At 41.2% G+C, this 18059-nt stretch overlaps 1 protein-coding gene and 1 pseudogene across 2 annotated transcripts in view; one reads left to right on the top strand and one right to left on the bottom strand.

Moving 5' to 3' along the window:
- The window catches only part of LOC124555223 (F-box/LRR-repeat protein 6), a 198306-nt gene that overhangs the window by 2892 nt on the left and 177355 nt on the right, over window positions 1-18059 (top strand). For both annotated transcript variants that reach the window (XM_047129076.1, XM_047129077.1), the window contains exon 2: window positions 11286-11449. In XM_047129076.1, the coding sequence (XP_046985032.1) occupies window positions 11286-11449 (164 nt within the window). The remainder of the gene's footprint in view (window positions 1-11285; window positions 11450-18059) is intronic.
- Window positions 1785-1902, bottom strand: LOC124557265 (annotated as a pseudogene).

The following is an 18059-nucleotide window of genomic DNA, read 5'->3' as shown; positions in this document are numbered from 1 at the left end:
TGTATGCAGTTCATATTGCCTCACAGTGTTTGTCATATTTCAACAGTTCTGTGATGTACCCAACCGTCTGATTTGACTCTTAACAGAAACATTTTCAAACCACATGGCATAACAACTGTCAGCCAAGAATTACTTTTGATTTAAAACAAATTTTTTTTACACAATAAACAAAACAAATATGTTACGAACAATTTACTTTCTTTAGTCCACAGTTTGTCATATTGATGCATATATCTACATGTGAAGGTGGTATCATTGAGATATTGAAGCTAATGTTATTCCATTCTATCAAATGTTTTAATGGTGTGTCAGTATTGGACCAGTTCTGTATTTCATCCTGTGTCACCATACTAAAATGAGTATGTACACACCCAGAAGTTATGCCATGATTATTTATCACACTTGTATATATTTAAGAAATGAATATGAACAATACAGTTCTTTTAGAGAAAATGGGGAGAGGGGACGGGCTGGAGAGATCACAAAGGGTAAGACATGCAACTATTGAAGGTGAGAATTTGGAGGGACTGTGTCGAGTACTTTGTGCTGTATCCCCTCTTCTTTCTGTTTTAGTTTTGGAGATATCATAAATAAAGGGTTTCTGTTGTATTTTTAAATTTGTCAGATTTACTCCAACTATTCCCACTTAAGTGGTTTGTAAATAAGTGTTACTATTATTGTGAGCATATTTATAAATACTTAATTTTAGGGAAGCAAAATTTTTGCCAAACATATGATACAGAACTTTTTTGCATTTGCTGATGCAGAATTGTAGCAACAAATGTCTTTATGGCAAATATTTCATAACAAGTAAATACATAAGTAATAATAAAGGTGTGCAGTTAACAATGGATAAAGCTATATGTTAACAGTTCTATTATTGTGACTTTTCATGCTTTTCCGATGGATCTGTTGCAAATACACTTCTCGGGTTTGCTGCCGGATCGTATTGTGCGAGTTACACAATACAATCTGGCAGCAAACCCGAGAAGTGTATTTGCAATTCCATTATTATTGCAAGAAGAACTGCAAGATCCAATGTTCTGTAAATGAGATTACCACAGAAAAGGTAGGTACAGCTATAAAAAAATGCAAAACTGTGGAGCAACTGGTCCAGACCAGATGTGAACTATGGAAACTCCTCACAGTAAATGGCATCACATTGCTTACAGAACTCCTCAATGGCGCAGTGAAATGTGGAGTAATGCCAGATGCATGGAGGAAAAGTAGACTGATGTCTTTCTATAAATGCAACGTGCAAGATTGTGAAAACTATAGAACAGTAAAATGTTTGTGTGGCTAGGGCTATCAGTTGGGTAGACCAGTCACCTAGTGCAAGTCATCTTAGTTGATGCCAGTTCTACGACTTGTGTGTCGGATGAGGATGAAATGATGATGAAGACAACACGACACTCATTCCCTGAGTGGATAAAATCTCTGACGTGGCCGGGAATGAAACCCAGGCCTCTCGCATGGCATTCTGCCACACTGGGCACTCAGCTATGGGGGCGGACACTATAGAGCAGTGTAACTTCTCCTCCCGAACAGGCCACGAAGACCGAATGGCACAGACCGGCCGCTGTGTCATCCTCAGCCCATAGGAGTAACCGGATGCGCATATGGAGGGGCATGTGATCAGCACACCACTCTCCCAGCCTTATGTCAGTTTCCAAGACCGGAGCCACTACTTCTCACTCAAGTAGCTCCTCAGTTTGCTTGACAAGGGCTGAGTGCACCCCGCTTGCCAACAGTGCTCAGCAGACTGTATCAAAATGCTACCTGCTTGCCAACACCACTCGACCGACTGGATGGTCACCCATCCAAGTTCTAGCCCAGCCCGACAGTGCTTAACTTCGGTGATCTGATGGGAACCCGTGTTACCACTGCGGCAAGGCCATTGGCAGTGGAACTTACTTTGCATAAATTAAAAATATGGAAGATCATCATAAATGTGTACATTCTCCAACAATCATATGGTGGGTTCTGAGAGTATGCAGCATAGCTGAATATTACATAAACATTATTGCTGATACGTAAAACCGTGTTTGGATGAGCCAGGAGTCCAGTTGGTCAATCAGACAGTTTCATTGTACATCAAGGCATTGGCTCTTGACCCATTCCTGTTCATCATCATTATGAATGATTTGACTTTTGCATGCTGATGATAAGGTGTTGTTATCAGAAGACAGTCAAGAAATTGAGAGGGATGTATGTGTGCTGCAGAGAGGCATTACTGTGTGCTAGCTTGTGTGTCAGTAGAGTTGAAACAGAAATCATACTATACAATTTTGAAACCACTAGACTAAGCTGATCCTATGCCTATTTGAAGCAAAGGCAAAGAATACAAAGTAGCAATTAGACCAGTAATGATCTCCAACAGTGGTATATGGGATGTGAAGAAGAGACATGGATGAAAACTGCACTCAGTAGAGGTTTGCATTTTGCAATGATCACGTGGAGTCAATCTTAAGGATAAGGTTTGTAATGAGTATACACTGATCAGCAAGAACATTATGACCACTGAGCTATTATTGGTGTAAACGCATCCAAGCAGTGTCACCTGGTTAGGAATGACTGCTAGTGAGACACATGCATGGCGCATGTAGTATCAGTGAGTGTGCTGTCAGTGTGTAGAATGAGAAAGGCGCACGAGCTCGAGTTTGACCGAGGGCAGATGGCGACGGCCCAGAGGCTCGGCACAAGCCTTTCAGAAACTGGACGACTTGTCGGATGTTCGATGAGTGTTGTGGTGGGTATTTTCTGCATGTGGAGAAAGCAAGGTGAAATCACGTCCAGGCATCATAGGATTGGGCGGCCACCCTACAGATGTCGGATGTCGTAGGCTGGGCAGACTGGTAAAATAGGACAGGTGGTGAACTGTGGCATAACTAACACAAACTTTAATGCTGGGCAGAGTACAAGTGTGTCTGAACACCCAGTGCACTGAACACTCCTAATGATGGGCCTCCACAGCCAACAACCCGTCCGTGTGCCACTGTTAACACGACGACATTGGCAACTGTGACTGGAACGGGCAAATAACTGTCGGCACTATATGTCGGAGCAGTGGCAGAGAGTTGCACGGTTTGATGAATCCTGATATCTTCTACATTATGCTGATGGGAGGGTGCGAATCGGTCGTCTTCTGGGGGAACATCTTCTCGACACCTGTACTGTGGACCAGAGAGAAGCTAATGGCCGCTCCATTGTGCTCTGGAGAACATTCTCGTGAGCATCTGTGGGTCCAGTGGAGCCCGTGTGAGGCTCCATCATAGCCGAGAAGTTTCGTACACTGGTTGCAGACTACTTACACCTCTTCGTGGTGATGATGTATCCCTATGACAGTGGCATTTTTTAGAAAAATAATGCGTCATGTTACAAGGCCGGGAGTGTGGTGGAGTGGTTTGAGGAACACAGTGATGAGCTCAAATTAATGTGCTGGCCCCCCAACTTGCCAGATCTGAACCCAATCGAACACATCTGGAGTGTGATTGAATGTGGTGTCAGAGCTCATTGTCCCCCTCCCTGGAATTTACAGGAGTTAGGTGACTTGTGTGTGCAAATGTGGTGCCAGCTCCCTCCAGCAACCTACTAAGGTCTCATTGCTTCCACGCCACGATGTGTCACCACTGTTATCTGTGTCAAAGGTGGACATACCGGCTATTAGGTAGGTGGTCACATTGTTCTGGGTGATCAGTGTATGGGGACTAGTTTGAAATTAGCACCCATTATGTACGAGGGCTGAATGAAAAGTAATACCTCTACCTTCGTTAATTTGGTTTGGATGGGAATATTTTAATAAATCGTTATCAGGAACAGATGGAAGTCAGAGGTGCTAAATCTGGACTGTACGAAGGATGCCGTGATGAGTGCTGTGACACAGTTATTGCTTATGATGGTTGCTTTGGATTATTTGTAAAACTAATGAAAAAATACCCTGGTAGACGAGACACAGTGGTTTGCTTGGGATGTGCTCGTGGAAACCTGATGGCTCAAAGCGATACTGCGAGGACAGAGCTATATGTGGAGGAAGGAGCAATAAGTGCCTTACTGGAGCTGTTGTCACTCTGTCTTGAAAAAGATCTTTATATGGATAATAGCACAGCCACTGGAACTGTCTCAAGTTCAGATATAAGAGGTTCCACAGTTTCTGTACAGGATGTTATTGTCAAGGTCACCAGAATATTGGCCAACACGAGTATTAATCCCACTGTCGGCAATAAGTTTGCGTATGTTGATGGTAGCAGTAATGGAGATGACACCTACGAGGATGGTGCCAGATTCTCGGACAAGCTGTTACCAGTATTGGAGCGTAAATCTGCAGCTTGTGGTGAGGACTGAGCTATTGCATTTGTAGTTGTACAGAAGGCAAGTAGCCCAGCTATTGTTTATTGGGAGAGAGTAGTGCATCTACGAAGGAAACAGTCCACAGAACACTTGTGTGACCCACTCTTGTGTCGTTTCACCAGTTTAATGAAAAAGGGCTCGAGAGGTTGCAACAGCATGAAGCCCACATCATTGCTCACAGGGTATCAGGTACTGTGAAACTATATTACTTTTTGTCAGTAGTAGGAAGTGCAGTTTTTCACCTTACTCAGCGACCCACGACAAAACAAAACAGAGAGTCTGTCTAGGCTGTTGGCTCTGGTAACAGGTTGTTGCTATGGTGTTTGTTCACCTCGTTGCCAAATGTCTAGTGTCTAGGAAGCCTGCATACTCGGTTCACTAGACAAACAATCAAACAAGTGATATTAATGGGGTTTATTACAAAAACAAAATTACAATACTTAACTTTGGCAGTTACACTGATGTGTGGCAAGCAAAAGGCGACATACAAAATAATCTATCTTCTTCAGTATAAACAATCCCCAGTCTGTGCAACATAGAAAGTACAAGCAAAGTTACTAGAATTGATGTTGCTACCAAAGTCACTAATCTTGAAGCTGCTTTTGAACTAGGCTGTCACCAGTCTGTCACAGTGCATATGTCCTCTTCGTGCACGGTCCGCTCCTGTCGTGTTGTCGTCGTGGAGGGAGGTATGGTGAGCGTGCGATTGGCTGATTTCTTCCCTGTCATTCCCGAGTGGCCTGCTGGCACTTGACTTTACAGCATAGCATGAAATTCTCTACATTATGAGAGGAATAAAACTCATGTCATATTGCTTTCACTGTGCTCGGGGAAAGAACTAGATTATTTGCAATGCTCGAGGTGCTTCATTTTTTCACCAAGGTAATACAGTTAGAAGATATTGACACTTTCATCACCATTTTCAGTTGCATTAAAAATGCTGTACCATTTCAAAACAGTTTTGTAGACCTGTGAGCCTTGACACCCTATGAGCTTGAAAAAACAGTTCAGTGCAAAAAAAGAGCATCTGCAGCATGCTGCTGCTTATTACAGAAAGTATGCATTTTCCACAAGGCACTGTTTAGTGTGTGGTAGTAGCAGACGGGACTTTGTAGTGTAGCTAGTTATTCACTTTTCTGTTCCATTTACAAATTGAGCAAGGAGAAAATGATTTCTTGTACACCTCCGTATGAGCCCTGATCTCCCTTATTTGTCCTTAGGATCCTTACATGAGATGAATGTAGGAGACTGCAGAATCACGATGCAGTCTGTCATAAATGCCGAGTTTGCTTCCTTAATACCATTTCTCAAAAATATCTTTTTTACTCAAAGGATTCCCATCTAAGCTCATGAAGCATTTCCATAACAGTTTCATACTAATCAAACTGACCAGTAACAAGTCTAACAGCATACCAATTTGCTTCAATGTCTTTCTTTAATCTAACCAAGTGAGAATCCCCAGCACTTGTGGAGTACAGAAAAGTGGGTCACACAAGTGTTCTGTGCACTGTTTCCTTTATAGATGCACTACTCTCTCTGAATAAATAATAGCTGGGCTATTTGCCTTATGTACAACTATCCATATGTGCTCCATCTATTTCGTGTCATAATACTGTATTTGAACATTACATTAATGTTTCTCCTATCCATCAACATATAAAGCATGCTGCTGTTTATTATATAAGGTATAAATTATGGTCAAGTTGTCCCTCTACAGTCATTCAACAGTGTCACTTTTCTGTATGTAACAGTAATTTTCAGAGGAGCTGGCACGGGTATCGCAGCAAAATAGTACAGAATGCTGCTGTGTAAGACACGTGCGAAGTGTGACACGGGAAGAGCCTCTGACTCAGATATTTACTTACTGTCGGCAATAGTTGTAGCCCACCAGTTCTAATGCTGATTTCAATGCCCACGGACCAAGCCTCAGCCTTGCACTGTGCTCTATTCTGTGTGCTCTGTTGTCAGTCACTGGTGCTGGTCATTAGGGTGTTTTCCTTCACGCTTATTCTTTACGCAGTGTTTGGACCCTCTGTTCCCCCGTAGATTAACTCACGTGTTGAGATTTGTTCACTGTTCCGGTGTTCAGCTTGCTGGCTTGTAGTCAAGTCACTGTCAACTACCCTAGTTACAGAGGCTAATTCCATGGCGTTGTCAAGCCTGTACCAAGTGGCAACATCAGACAGTCCTGTGCATGTTACACTCTTCTTTTCTTCCTTAGAGTGTGAAACTGTGCCTACCATGGACCCATTTGTACAATGCCGGAAGGAGCAGTTGTGCCTCCAGGAGCAGCAATAAAATCTGCAGCAGGAGCAAATGTTGGAACTGTTCAAACAGAATCAGGAATTACTCCATTTTCATGCTGCACTGATAGTGGTCCACACACCATTAAGCCAATACCTTAATTCTGTCACCCCCACCCCATTCCCTTCCCAATGCATCGTAAGATCAGGATCAGTTTGCATTGTCGGCAGGACCTCAGTGTCATTTCTCCTATTTCATTGAGTCAGTTGGCCATCCCTTTGGTTACGATTGAGAAGCCATATGTCACCTTTGCGGTGATCTTAAACAGATGATAAATGTACAGTGTGTTATGAACTCGTATTCCAACCCGCACCCAGAGGAGTTGTTGGCAAAGTTGTCAGGGGGCCAGTAGTTTTTGTGCATCAGCTTGCATGATGTACATGTGCAGTTGCAACTGGACACCACTTCTTGGAGTTTGTTAGTGCTTAACACCTCCTGTGGGCTCTTATCAGTGTAAGTGCTCACCTTTTGGACCTTCTCATGTCTGGACTTTATCAATGATATTTGGAGAAGTTAATTCAGGAAATTCCTTGTTGCGTAAACTACCTCAATGTCATCTGGGCCACGGGCTCCACACGAGAGGAGCATTTGTGGAACCTGCAGACAGATTTCCAACGCCGTTTGTAGACTGGCCTTCATTGCAAATTAGAAAAAAATGTAGTCTTTTTCCCCAAAGGAGCATTTTTTGCGTCATGTGCTCAGCAAAGATTGCCTCAGCCTTATGGAGCACATCGAGACATTGTGAACCTGCCAGCATCAGAGAACCTTGAGACCTCTTTGGGCAAGATTCATTTCCCAAGCCACCCACATCTGCCATTCCCGTAACTGGCTTTGCCAAAGGGGCATCAGATTTCTCTGGTCTGCAGATTGTCACAGGGTCTTTCAATCCTACCAATAGTGTTTGTTCTGTGCTCCCCATTTGGCTTCTTTTATGCTGGGTAAGTTTTTAACCCTGGCCTGTGACACATTCCAGTATGGCATTGTGGTGTGGTACTATCACATCAGAATCCAGACGACACCAAATAGCCCATCGCTTGTACGACAAAGACGCTTTTTGCTGTGCAACATAATTATTCACAGGTTGAAAAGAGGGAACTGGCTATCATTTTTGGAATTAAAAAGTTTCACTTTTCGTGTATGGGGTGAAGTTGGTACTGACCACCAATCACAAGCCATTGCTTTCCTTATTCGGCCTTCATTCCAAACTGCCGAATAGGACTGCCCACCGATTTTGTAGGGAGGCGCTTTTTCTCAATAATTATTCTTATGACATTCAATAACAGCCCACTGCCCAGCATACAAATGCAGATGGGCTATTTTGATTGCCAGTGGGACCAGATCCAGAACTCAACCCACAGGAGGCCCTCATTTTTGCCTCGGCTAATGTCTTGCGACAGACGTTGCCAGATTTTCCTACGGTAGCACAGGAAGTCGTAGCTGCCACAACCACTGCCCTACTTTTCCAGAAAATTGTTTCAGCTGTCCATGTGGGGTGGCCTGAGGCACTCTTTTTGGAGCAGATTTGGTGTGATGTACATTGTTTTTCTGCTATGATTGACTCAGCATTCTCCAGGGCATCCTCATACTCATCATGGAGGAGCAAAGCTGTCCAGTTGTCATCCCTCCAGTTTTGTGCCCTCGCATACTCCAGCTGCAGCACGCATCACACTGGCGTATGACTCTTATGAAGGCTTAGGCACGTCTTCACATCTACTGGCTTGCATGGCCTGTGCACAAAACCGTGCTGTGCTGCCGCATCAGTTTTCCCCTTGGTGAGTTGCAGATCACTATTGGGGGCAGGGTGCATGCCAGCTTTGCAGACTCCTTTGTGGTTGTTGGTGGTTGACGCTTTGTCGAATTTCCCTTATGTCACCAAACTGTCCTCCACAATGTCGGCAGCAAATGGTTGTGCATTAGCTGTAATTTTTGCTATCGAGGGGTTTCCCAAATTCTCGTATCTGATAACAATCAGCAATTTGTGTCACAGGATTTTAAAGACTGCATTTGCAGTGGTATCCAGCATTTGACCACGACCTTATTTCACCCGATGTCTAACTCACAGGTGGAGTACTATGTGTGTATGTACAAGATCCAAATGCAGAAGTGTGTGTTTGCCTCATACTGTGACCCCGTTGAGTTGCCTGGCTAAATACTGGGCGATGCCAGGTAACAGATGTAGTCCGATGGAACATTTACGTGGGCACCAGCCACATGCCCAGCCACAATGTCATATGCCTCGGATTGTCACATCCCGATGTGCTTTTCTCACAGGACTGCTGTTCGTTTGAACCCGGTCTTTCAGATAGCAGCAGGGTTGCTGCTGGGTGTAGTGGTGGACCACATAGATTGGCATTGTGGATACTGGTCAGGAACAGCTGATCCATCCTTGTAATCAGTTGCGGCTGTGCCCTGTTAGACAGACAATGGGGTCGGTTGTGGCATTGTTTCAGTGGGAGCCTCCCAATTGCAGCTGCTTACTCCCCTGCTACTGTCCCCATGTGCCCTCCACCATTCTACCTTCGACCACGGAGTGGGGCACCAGTAAGGCTAGCTCTTGTGCCCCCTACTGTGGAACCCGTGGAATTTGAACCATTGCCTCCTTTCCCTGCTCGCCAGTGGCGGAGTCTACACCCTGACTGTGTCGGATAACCAACCATTACACCAGCCTCTGCTGCTCCACTGGCAGAGCAAGCTGTATTTTGACCTTACCTGGCCTTTTCAGGGGGAAGGGATTTAGTATCCCCATCAGCAGACATAGAGATGTATGCAATGAAGCTGACATGGATACTACAGCAGAATAGTGCAGAGCACTGCCTTGGGGACACGTGTGAAGCATGGCATGAGCAGAGCCACTGACCCTGATGTCAGGTATCAGTAGCTGTATGCCTGGTGTAGCAGTTCTAACACTGATTTCAATGCCTGTGGACCAAGCCTCAGCACCACACAGTGCTCTGTTCCATGTGCTCTGTTGTCAATTGCTCGCGTTAGTCATGTGTCGTGGTTACCTCCATGCTCATTCTGTACGTGATATTCAGACTCTATGTTCCCCGCAGATTAACTCACTTGTTAAGATCTGTTCCCTCTTCCAGCATTCAGCTCCCCAGTTTGTAGTTGAGCCACTATCAGCTAGCCTAGTTCCATTCATGCTGCTAATGACAATTCCAAGGCATTATCACGCCTGTGTCAATACTAAAAGTGTCATTATCAGTGTTGGATAACTGCGAACCTGACATGATATTTATGTGGCTGGAGAAAAGGAGTGGTCCTGTAACACTACATTTGTCTCTGCCATCTACAACAATGTATTGGGTTCTATTGCTCAAAAAGTGTTCAAGTCCATCACATGTATGATACTATGCATATGGAGTTTAAATAACTGCAAGTGGGAAGCTTTGATATTTGAAGGGAAGTGTTGTGGTTTAGTGGAGGGGGTAATTCAGTGTTAGGTTTTAGTCCTTATATCAAGCTAGAGATTTTGGTTGGAGAAACACACTTGGTCAGTTATTTAAGTGTAAATAAATTTCAGTGTTTCCATGGAAACAAAAGTATTGGTTCACATGTGGCAGTTTAACTTTTGCTTTTTAACTGCTGTTTCAGAACTTTTCTTTTATGAGGTCCAAGGATCTGTCAGGATGTTAAGTGAAGATGGTTAGCAGTCTGTTCTAATTACCAGGTCTGGAATTTGTGTAAGTGTAATCAGATAGCAACAAGGCTCAAATTAGGGACATATGAGTTGTGTGTAATTAACCTTGTTCTTTGGATCAAAATAAGGCTAGCAACATTTATCAAAACAATTTCACAAATGCAGGAGGCAAGATGTCAACCTACATATGTCAATAAATTTTTTCTTGTGGTTACCGTGGTGTAATTACATCAGGTGTCAAAACTGTATGTACTGCACATGCTCTCAGTCATGTGGATGATGGCTTGGGTGTGTTGATTACTGTATGGGACAAGAGGAAAATTAAATTCTACATTTTACTGACTGAGCTGTACTTGATAATAAGTTGCAAGGAACTTACTATTATTGTACCCACCCTCTATTTAAATTAATGACAATATGAAAGTAGTATGAGTTCCATAGTGCTTAGATCCATTTGAACCATTTTTTTAAAAAAGTAGTGTGTATACAAACACTTTATACAATGTTTGGCTTCTTCCTTAATAGGCTAACAAGATTTTAATCCATTTTCAGGATATTGACATGTAATTTTATTCTAAACTGATATCTTAGCCACATTCACCTGGTATGCATTTTTGCAGAATTTTGTATTTCTACTTTTTTATGTATTTTATGTAACAGTGAAACTAATTATTTCAATTTCCATTTGAATGGCAGGGGAATTTGAAGATAAGTGTTAGCAAAAGCAGGGGAGAGTGAGACTTCTGCAGGAGGATTTGTTACTTTACACTTTTTCATTTGTTTACCTCCTGTAGTATACTTTTTCGATATTAAAACCAATAATCATGCTGAAGAATACCATGTAAATAGTACCACACATTGATTCATTATTCTAGGAGCAATGAAACATAAAACATCAAATATATTTTTAATGTGAACATTTTAGGTTAAGCTATACTATAACAGTAAACTTGTTGTATCATTTGACTTCTAATATATTTTTGTTTTACAGGGCATCAAAAGTGTGTCATCTCTGGAACCGTGTAGCTTCCATTAATTCCTTGTGGCACAATGTAGATCTATCAGGAAACCGTCTTAAAAAAGCATACAAAAATGATACTCGTATCAGACGATTATTTTTGAATAAATTGACACATGTACGTCATCTTGACATTGGTATGCAAATGCAGGTCTTTTCTGATTTATTTTCTGATGTGTTTCAGTTGCATGTAAATCTGTAGGTTCCAAATATTTGTTATGTTGTATTTATTTATTTATTTATTTTACTTTTAACATTATTCAGTGTACTTACTATCAGGGCAGAAAGAAAAAGTAAGAGGGGTTTTTAGACAATACCCTGTAATAATTGCAGAAAATATTTGTTTGATTGGAGGTGCAAACTTACAGGGACACAGAACTGTTGCCTTACTTGTATAAATGACACATCAAGTGCAGCAACAGGGAACACTACAAGAAGTATCACCTGATATGTTTAAGTTAGATTGCTTTAATCAGAATTCAACTTAATCGAATAGGACAGCTCTGAATTATTAGGATACTTTTACAAGAGCAGTTATTGCTATATAGTAAACAGCACCATTATTTGGTGGCTAAATAACTTTCTTTAGTGAAGTGTTATATCTTGTGCCATTTTAAGGTTTAATTCCATTGGATGGTGAAATTAGCAGTACTTACATCCACTATTTCCAATTCCAAAATGACTACTACATCTAAAATATTCTGTTTTTATTGTTTTTTTCCCTTCTTTCATTTAAGAAATTGTTATGTTTGCTCTAGACTCAATAATGAGGTATCTCCAATGACAATAAATATAGAAGATAACAGTTTTGGCTTCTGTATTGGCTCTGTAAGTGAGTAACTTCACTGTTTCATACTGTCTTCTTTTTTCAGTATTATGTTACTTAGAGAACTACCCCTATTGTAAGTTGACTAACACCTAATTTGCTGTTTATGGTAATTCTTTTTAAAGTGTCCAGACTTTGCCCCAGATTCGGTTCAGTCCAACTACTGGGTGTTTTTCTGTTCAACTCTAGTGTACTATGAGTTATGCTGAGAAGTCATTCTGTTGAACTGAAAATAAAAAATGTAGCAATTTTTCATTTTCTCTCCTTTCTAGTCTGCAAAAATGCAGCAACAACAGTAGTATACTTACGTTGCAGAACAAGTATTAAAACGTTACATAGCATTGATGATAAATCTCCACGACAAGGCATGTTTAAGACAGTTGGTAAGCTCACATTCATATGCAGTACATTCACTTCCTAGTGCTTAACAACAAAAATCCAACAATGATTGAGAGTATAGATCATCAATTACTTGCAAGATGAAGAATTACAGGGAAAGCAGACACAGAAAAAGTAACCATTAGTGTGGAAAAGCCTTCACACTACAGTTTTTGTCATAGTAAGAAAGTATACGTACACACATGCTTCTGTAGCTGTAATGTGGCTCAAGATTGTTGGCCTAAGCTGAGGAGGATGGAGAGGCAGGAAAAGTAGAAGAGAACATGACATATGATTGCTTAGAGTGAGTGCAGGAGGGGACAGGTGAATTGAACACAGGGAGAGCATACACAGATGAATCAATGCGGACACAGTACCTATGGGAAGATGGTGGTGCATTACAGTGGGGTGCAGGAAAAAGGCAACATCATAAAAATGTGAGTGTTTTAAGAAATGATCCCCAAGGAGGATAAAATAAATAACAAATGAAATTAAAGAAAACATTAGAGACGCCTGAAGCTAAGAAGAAGTAGAAGAAATATAAGCACGAGGTTAGGAGAACAGAAATGTAGAGAGAGGGAGACAGGATTTTGAGATCATAAGAGTGTTCAGGACAGAAAAGACCTTCATCATAGTGTAGAGAAACTGTTGTAGGTATGAGACTTCAGATGGTGTGATTTGGAAGTACCTGTTAAGATCAGCTATGTGGAACTGATATGCTTGGGCTGCTCAGATTTCTTTTACTGTGAAGAAAAGTGAGTGTTCGTTATTTTAGTAGTAGTCATTAGAGCACTGCAACCATGTGGATGATCCATGTGGCATTCACACAGCTACAATGTGTGAAAGAGAGAGATAGAGAGAGCAAATAAACTTTGCATAGCTTCATGGAAGTTGCTGAAAATGATCAGGAGTAGGAGATTAATGTTTAACGACCTGTAGACAATGAGTCAGTGAAGGTTCGTCCCCAACAAATATGCTGCTGAGACATTTTACTAACATGACTCATATCTAAATGATCACTAACACCAAACACTGATGATTCTTGGGATCCCAGTATTTGAGATAGCTTGTATTCTGCCATTTTGTTTCCAGTTGATGCCTTGTTCATCTCCCTAAACAGTTGTCTTCCAAGCTGTTCCAGACAGTGCATTCTCTTCTTGTCGAAACTATTTATCGTCCATGTTTCACTTCCATACATGGCTACACTCCATACAAATACTTTCAGAAATGACTTCCTGACACTTAAATCTATACTCGATGTTAACAAATTTCTCTTCTTCAGAAACTCTTTCCTTGCCATTGCCAGTCTACATTTTATATCCTCTCTACTTTGACCATCATCAGTTATTTTGCTCCCCAAATAGCAAAACTCCTTTACTACTTTAAGTGTTTCATTTCCTAATCTAATTCCCTCAGCATCACCCGACTTAATTCGACTACGTTCCATTATCCTCATTTTGCTTTTGTTGATGTTCATCTTACATCCTCCTTTCAAGACACTGTCCATTCCGTTCAACTGCTCTTCCAAGTCCTTTGCTGTCTCTGACAGAATTACAGTGTCATCGGCGAACCTCAAAGTTTTTATTTCTTCTCCATGGATTTTAATACCTACTCCAAATTTTTCTTTTGTTTCCTTTACTGCCTGCTCAATATACAGATTGAATAACATCGGGGAGAGGCTACATCTCTGTCTCACTCCCTTCACAACCACTGCTTCCCTTTCATGCCCCTCGACTCTTATAACTGCCATCTCGTTTCTGTACAAATTGTAAATAGCTTTTCGCTCTCTGTATTTTACCCCTGCCACCTTTAGAATTTGAAAGAGAGTATTCCAGCCAACATTGTCAAAAGCTTTCTCTAAGTCTACAAATGCTAGAAATGTAGGTTTGCCTTTCCTTAATCTTTCTTCCGAGATGAGTCATAGGGTCAGTATTGCCTCACGTGTTCCAATATTTCTACGGAATCCAAACTGATCTTCCCCGAGGTCGGCTTCTACCAGTTTTTCCATTCATCTGTAAAGAATTCATGTTAGTATTTTGCAGCTGTGACTTATTAAACTGATAGTTCATTAATTTTCACATCTGTCAACACCTGTCAATAATATAAACTAGAAACAAAATTCCATGAAATTAACAGCTTTTCTATTTATTCATCTCTGCATTATATTAAATTCCAGAGGTTTGTATCAATGACAATGACGTTATTAACTTTAAGCCCTGCCAAATAACAGGTGTTTAGCCAAACTGCAGACTACATTGTTTTCTAGAATTGGACTGTCATTCAACTTTACGTATGTGCTATGTTGGCAAACAAAATGATGTACACTGTAAATTCTAACAAATTTAACTTACTTCATAAATATGTAAGACGCTCAGGTTGTCTGTCTTAAATACAAAGAACCAGAGAAAATCTTATTTGTCTGTAATGCCCAAAGCATATAAGTCATAGACATGTTAGTGAAGAATGAAGTCTCATGTGTTCATCTAGCTGACTGTCCTTTAGTTGCTTCAGTATGCAACCGTATTGACGTCCCATCCTACTTGTGTCACACTACAAAGTGAGCACTGTATTTCATAATGATTCGTAGATCAGATAGTGTCCCTGTTCATTGCAGCTTTAGTACAGCTATGTAATACACTTATATCTGTGAAGATTCTACTGTATACCAGTCATTCAGTGAGAACACACACACACACACACACACACACACACACACACACACACACAGAGAGAGAGAGAGAGAGAGAGAGAGAGAGAGAGAGAGTTCTGACAAAATGATCTATCAATCACTGAAAGTCAATAAAGAGGATAAATCAGACAAGTGGTTTCAAAATTTTCAAGATTTTTATTTTTTCTTGATATTTCCTGAAGAGAATTTGGCCTTATTTGCTCTTGTACCTCAGTTAAATATTTTGCTGAAGTTGAACATACAGTACTAAAAATGTTCCAGGAAAAATCACAATGCCACATTAAAGAACAGTATTCATTTGTATAAACCTTGTACTATTGTTTTAAAGGTGACTAACAAGTTGTAGATGTAGCTGATGTGCACAGAGCTCATTGAAAATAGTCATTCACCTGGTGTTGATGAGATCCCTGATCACATGATAAAATTGTCAGCAAACTGTATTCTCACACCCATATTAGACATACACAGTTCTTTAGCGCCAGAGGGCATTTTCTCTGATGTTCTAAAAACTGCTAAAGTAAGACCACTATATAAGAAAGGAGACTCACAGGAAATGTCAAATTATAGACCTGTAGCACTATTATCTGGCTTTTAAAAACTATTGAACAAATCTTGCCAGAAATTTTAAACATGGCTGTGTGGCAGCAACCATACAAGAATACAGTTTGTGTAATACAGCCAACTGATTTAAAAAAGATTTAACTTGACCTGTTTTTGACACCTACTACGGGTGTCTTCATCAGAAAAAACCAAAAACAGGTACCTAGAGCACAAAACCATTAAAATCTTCATCAGGTTACCTTCCATAGGAAAGTTGGTACACTCAGTGACTGTGATATTATTTATAAATTATAGAGCACAGCTATCAGTCATCCTTTTTTTTGTAGGTTTTATTTGGCAAATCCAGATTTCGGCTAGCGCCTAGCCATTATCACTGCGCTATTTTCTAGTCTTGATACATGCCAGTTCCCTGTTGGGGCGTCAGTCACAGTTCGTATAGTATTCTTTGAATATATTATTGTTGAATATCGTATTCAAAGAACTGTGACTGACACCCGAACAACAGGGAACTGACATGTATCGAGACTAGAAAATGGCGAGAGCCAAACGCCACCTTGGCTTCAGGTTCGCGTTCACCTTGACCTCAGCTCACTCCCAAAGGAGGTTACCCCAGCTTCGGTATACCGCTCACGGCTTGTCAAACTTCATTCGAAGTTCATTAGTTCGATCTTCATTTATACAGCTGGCTCTAAGACCAATGACAGTGTCGGGTGTTCTTTTATTGTTGGGGCACACAGTTTCAAATACCGGCTCCATGGCCATTGTTCGGTCTTCACAGCTGAGCTATTTGCCCTCTATCAGGCTGTTCTTTACATCCGCCGCCACCGACATTCTGCTTATGTCATCTGCTCCGATTCCCTGAGTGCCATCCAGAGCCTCAGTGATCCGTATCCGGTTCACCCTTTCGTGCCCCGGATCCAACGCTCTCTTCAGCAGCTGGCAGATGACGGTTCTCCGGTTACCTTTATGTGGGTTCCTGGCCATGTCGGTAACCCTGGGAACGAAGCTGCAGATGCTGCGGCCAAGGCTGTGTGCCTTCATCTGATTTTAGCAGGGTCATTTGTCAGTGCATTTTATCGCTGTGGCATGCCGATTGGTCTACACTTACTGAAAACAAGCTTTGGGCCTCGAAACTTCTACCCAGGGCTTGGACGACCTCTTCACGCCCTTCTCGGCGGGAGGAGGTCGTTTTGGCCCAGTTATGGATTGGACACTGCCGGTTCAGCCACCGCCATCTGCTGACGGCTGCACCGGCGCCATTCTGCCCATGTGGGCAATTGCTGACGGTATGCTACATTTTAACGTCCTGTCCGAATTTTGATACACTGTGCATTGATCTTGGACTGCCATGTACTCTGGATGAAATTTTAGCGGATGACCCAGGAGCAGCTGCTCGCGTTCTTCATTTTATCCACTTGACAAACCTGTCTAAGGACATTTGATTCTGCTGTTTTCTTTTAATCCCTTGCCTGTTAATGTGCCTTTTATAGTGTTGTCCTTTTTAGTTGCTGTTTTAACATTATGCCTCACAGTGCATTCATAATTTAGTCTGGGCACTAATGACCACTGTAGTTGTGTGCCGCCCCCCACCCCCTCCCCCCCCCCCCCAAAAAAAAAAAAAAAAAAAAAAAAAAAAAAAAAAAAAAAAAAAAAAAAAAGGAGAGAGAGACTAGAAAATAGTGCATTGATAATGGCTAGGCAGTAGCTGAAATCTGGATTTGCCAAATAAAACCTACAAAAAAAGGACGACTGATTGCTGCACTCTATGTAAATAGAGGAAAAAGCCAAGAATAGTTAGTTATTATTATGCTGAACAAACTTATGAGTTAAGTATACTCACATGTAGTGACAGTTGAAAACAGATTTATGAGCAAAATGCTCTCATCATGTAAACTAATGTCTTAAAATCATATTTAAAACTATATAAGAACTACAGGTATCGGTTTTAAATATGATTTTAAGAAGTTATTTTATAGGACAGGGGTATTCTGCTTGTAAATTTGTTTTAACTGTCACTGCCTGTGAGTATAGTCACATCATAAATTTGTTCAGCATAATAACCATGTAGTCTTGGTTTTTCCTCTATCTTAATAGTGTTTTAATCTTTTGTAGCCAGTAGTTTTTGTTTGTTTTTTTTCCAAAGAAAACACCCACAGTTGGTGTCAAAATCAAGTCATGTTGAATTTTGTTGCAACCGGTTGGCAGCATTATACAAATCAAACTCTTTCTAGCTCTGCTGGCAATATGTTTCAGTCAGAATACTATATTATCTGTATGCCAATACAGTTTCAGA

The sequence above is a fragment of the Schistocerca americana genome, chromosome X (assembly GCF_021461395.2).
Source record: "Schistocerca americana isolate TAMUIC-IGC-003095 chromosome X, iqSchAmer2.1, whole genome shotgun sequence".
In the NCBI taxonomy this organism is placed as follows: Eukaryota; Metazoa; Arthropoda; class Insecta; order Orthoptera; family Acrididae; genus Schistocerca; species Schistocerca americana.
This window is presented reverse-complemented; position numbering and strand designations above follow the sequence as displayed.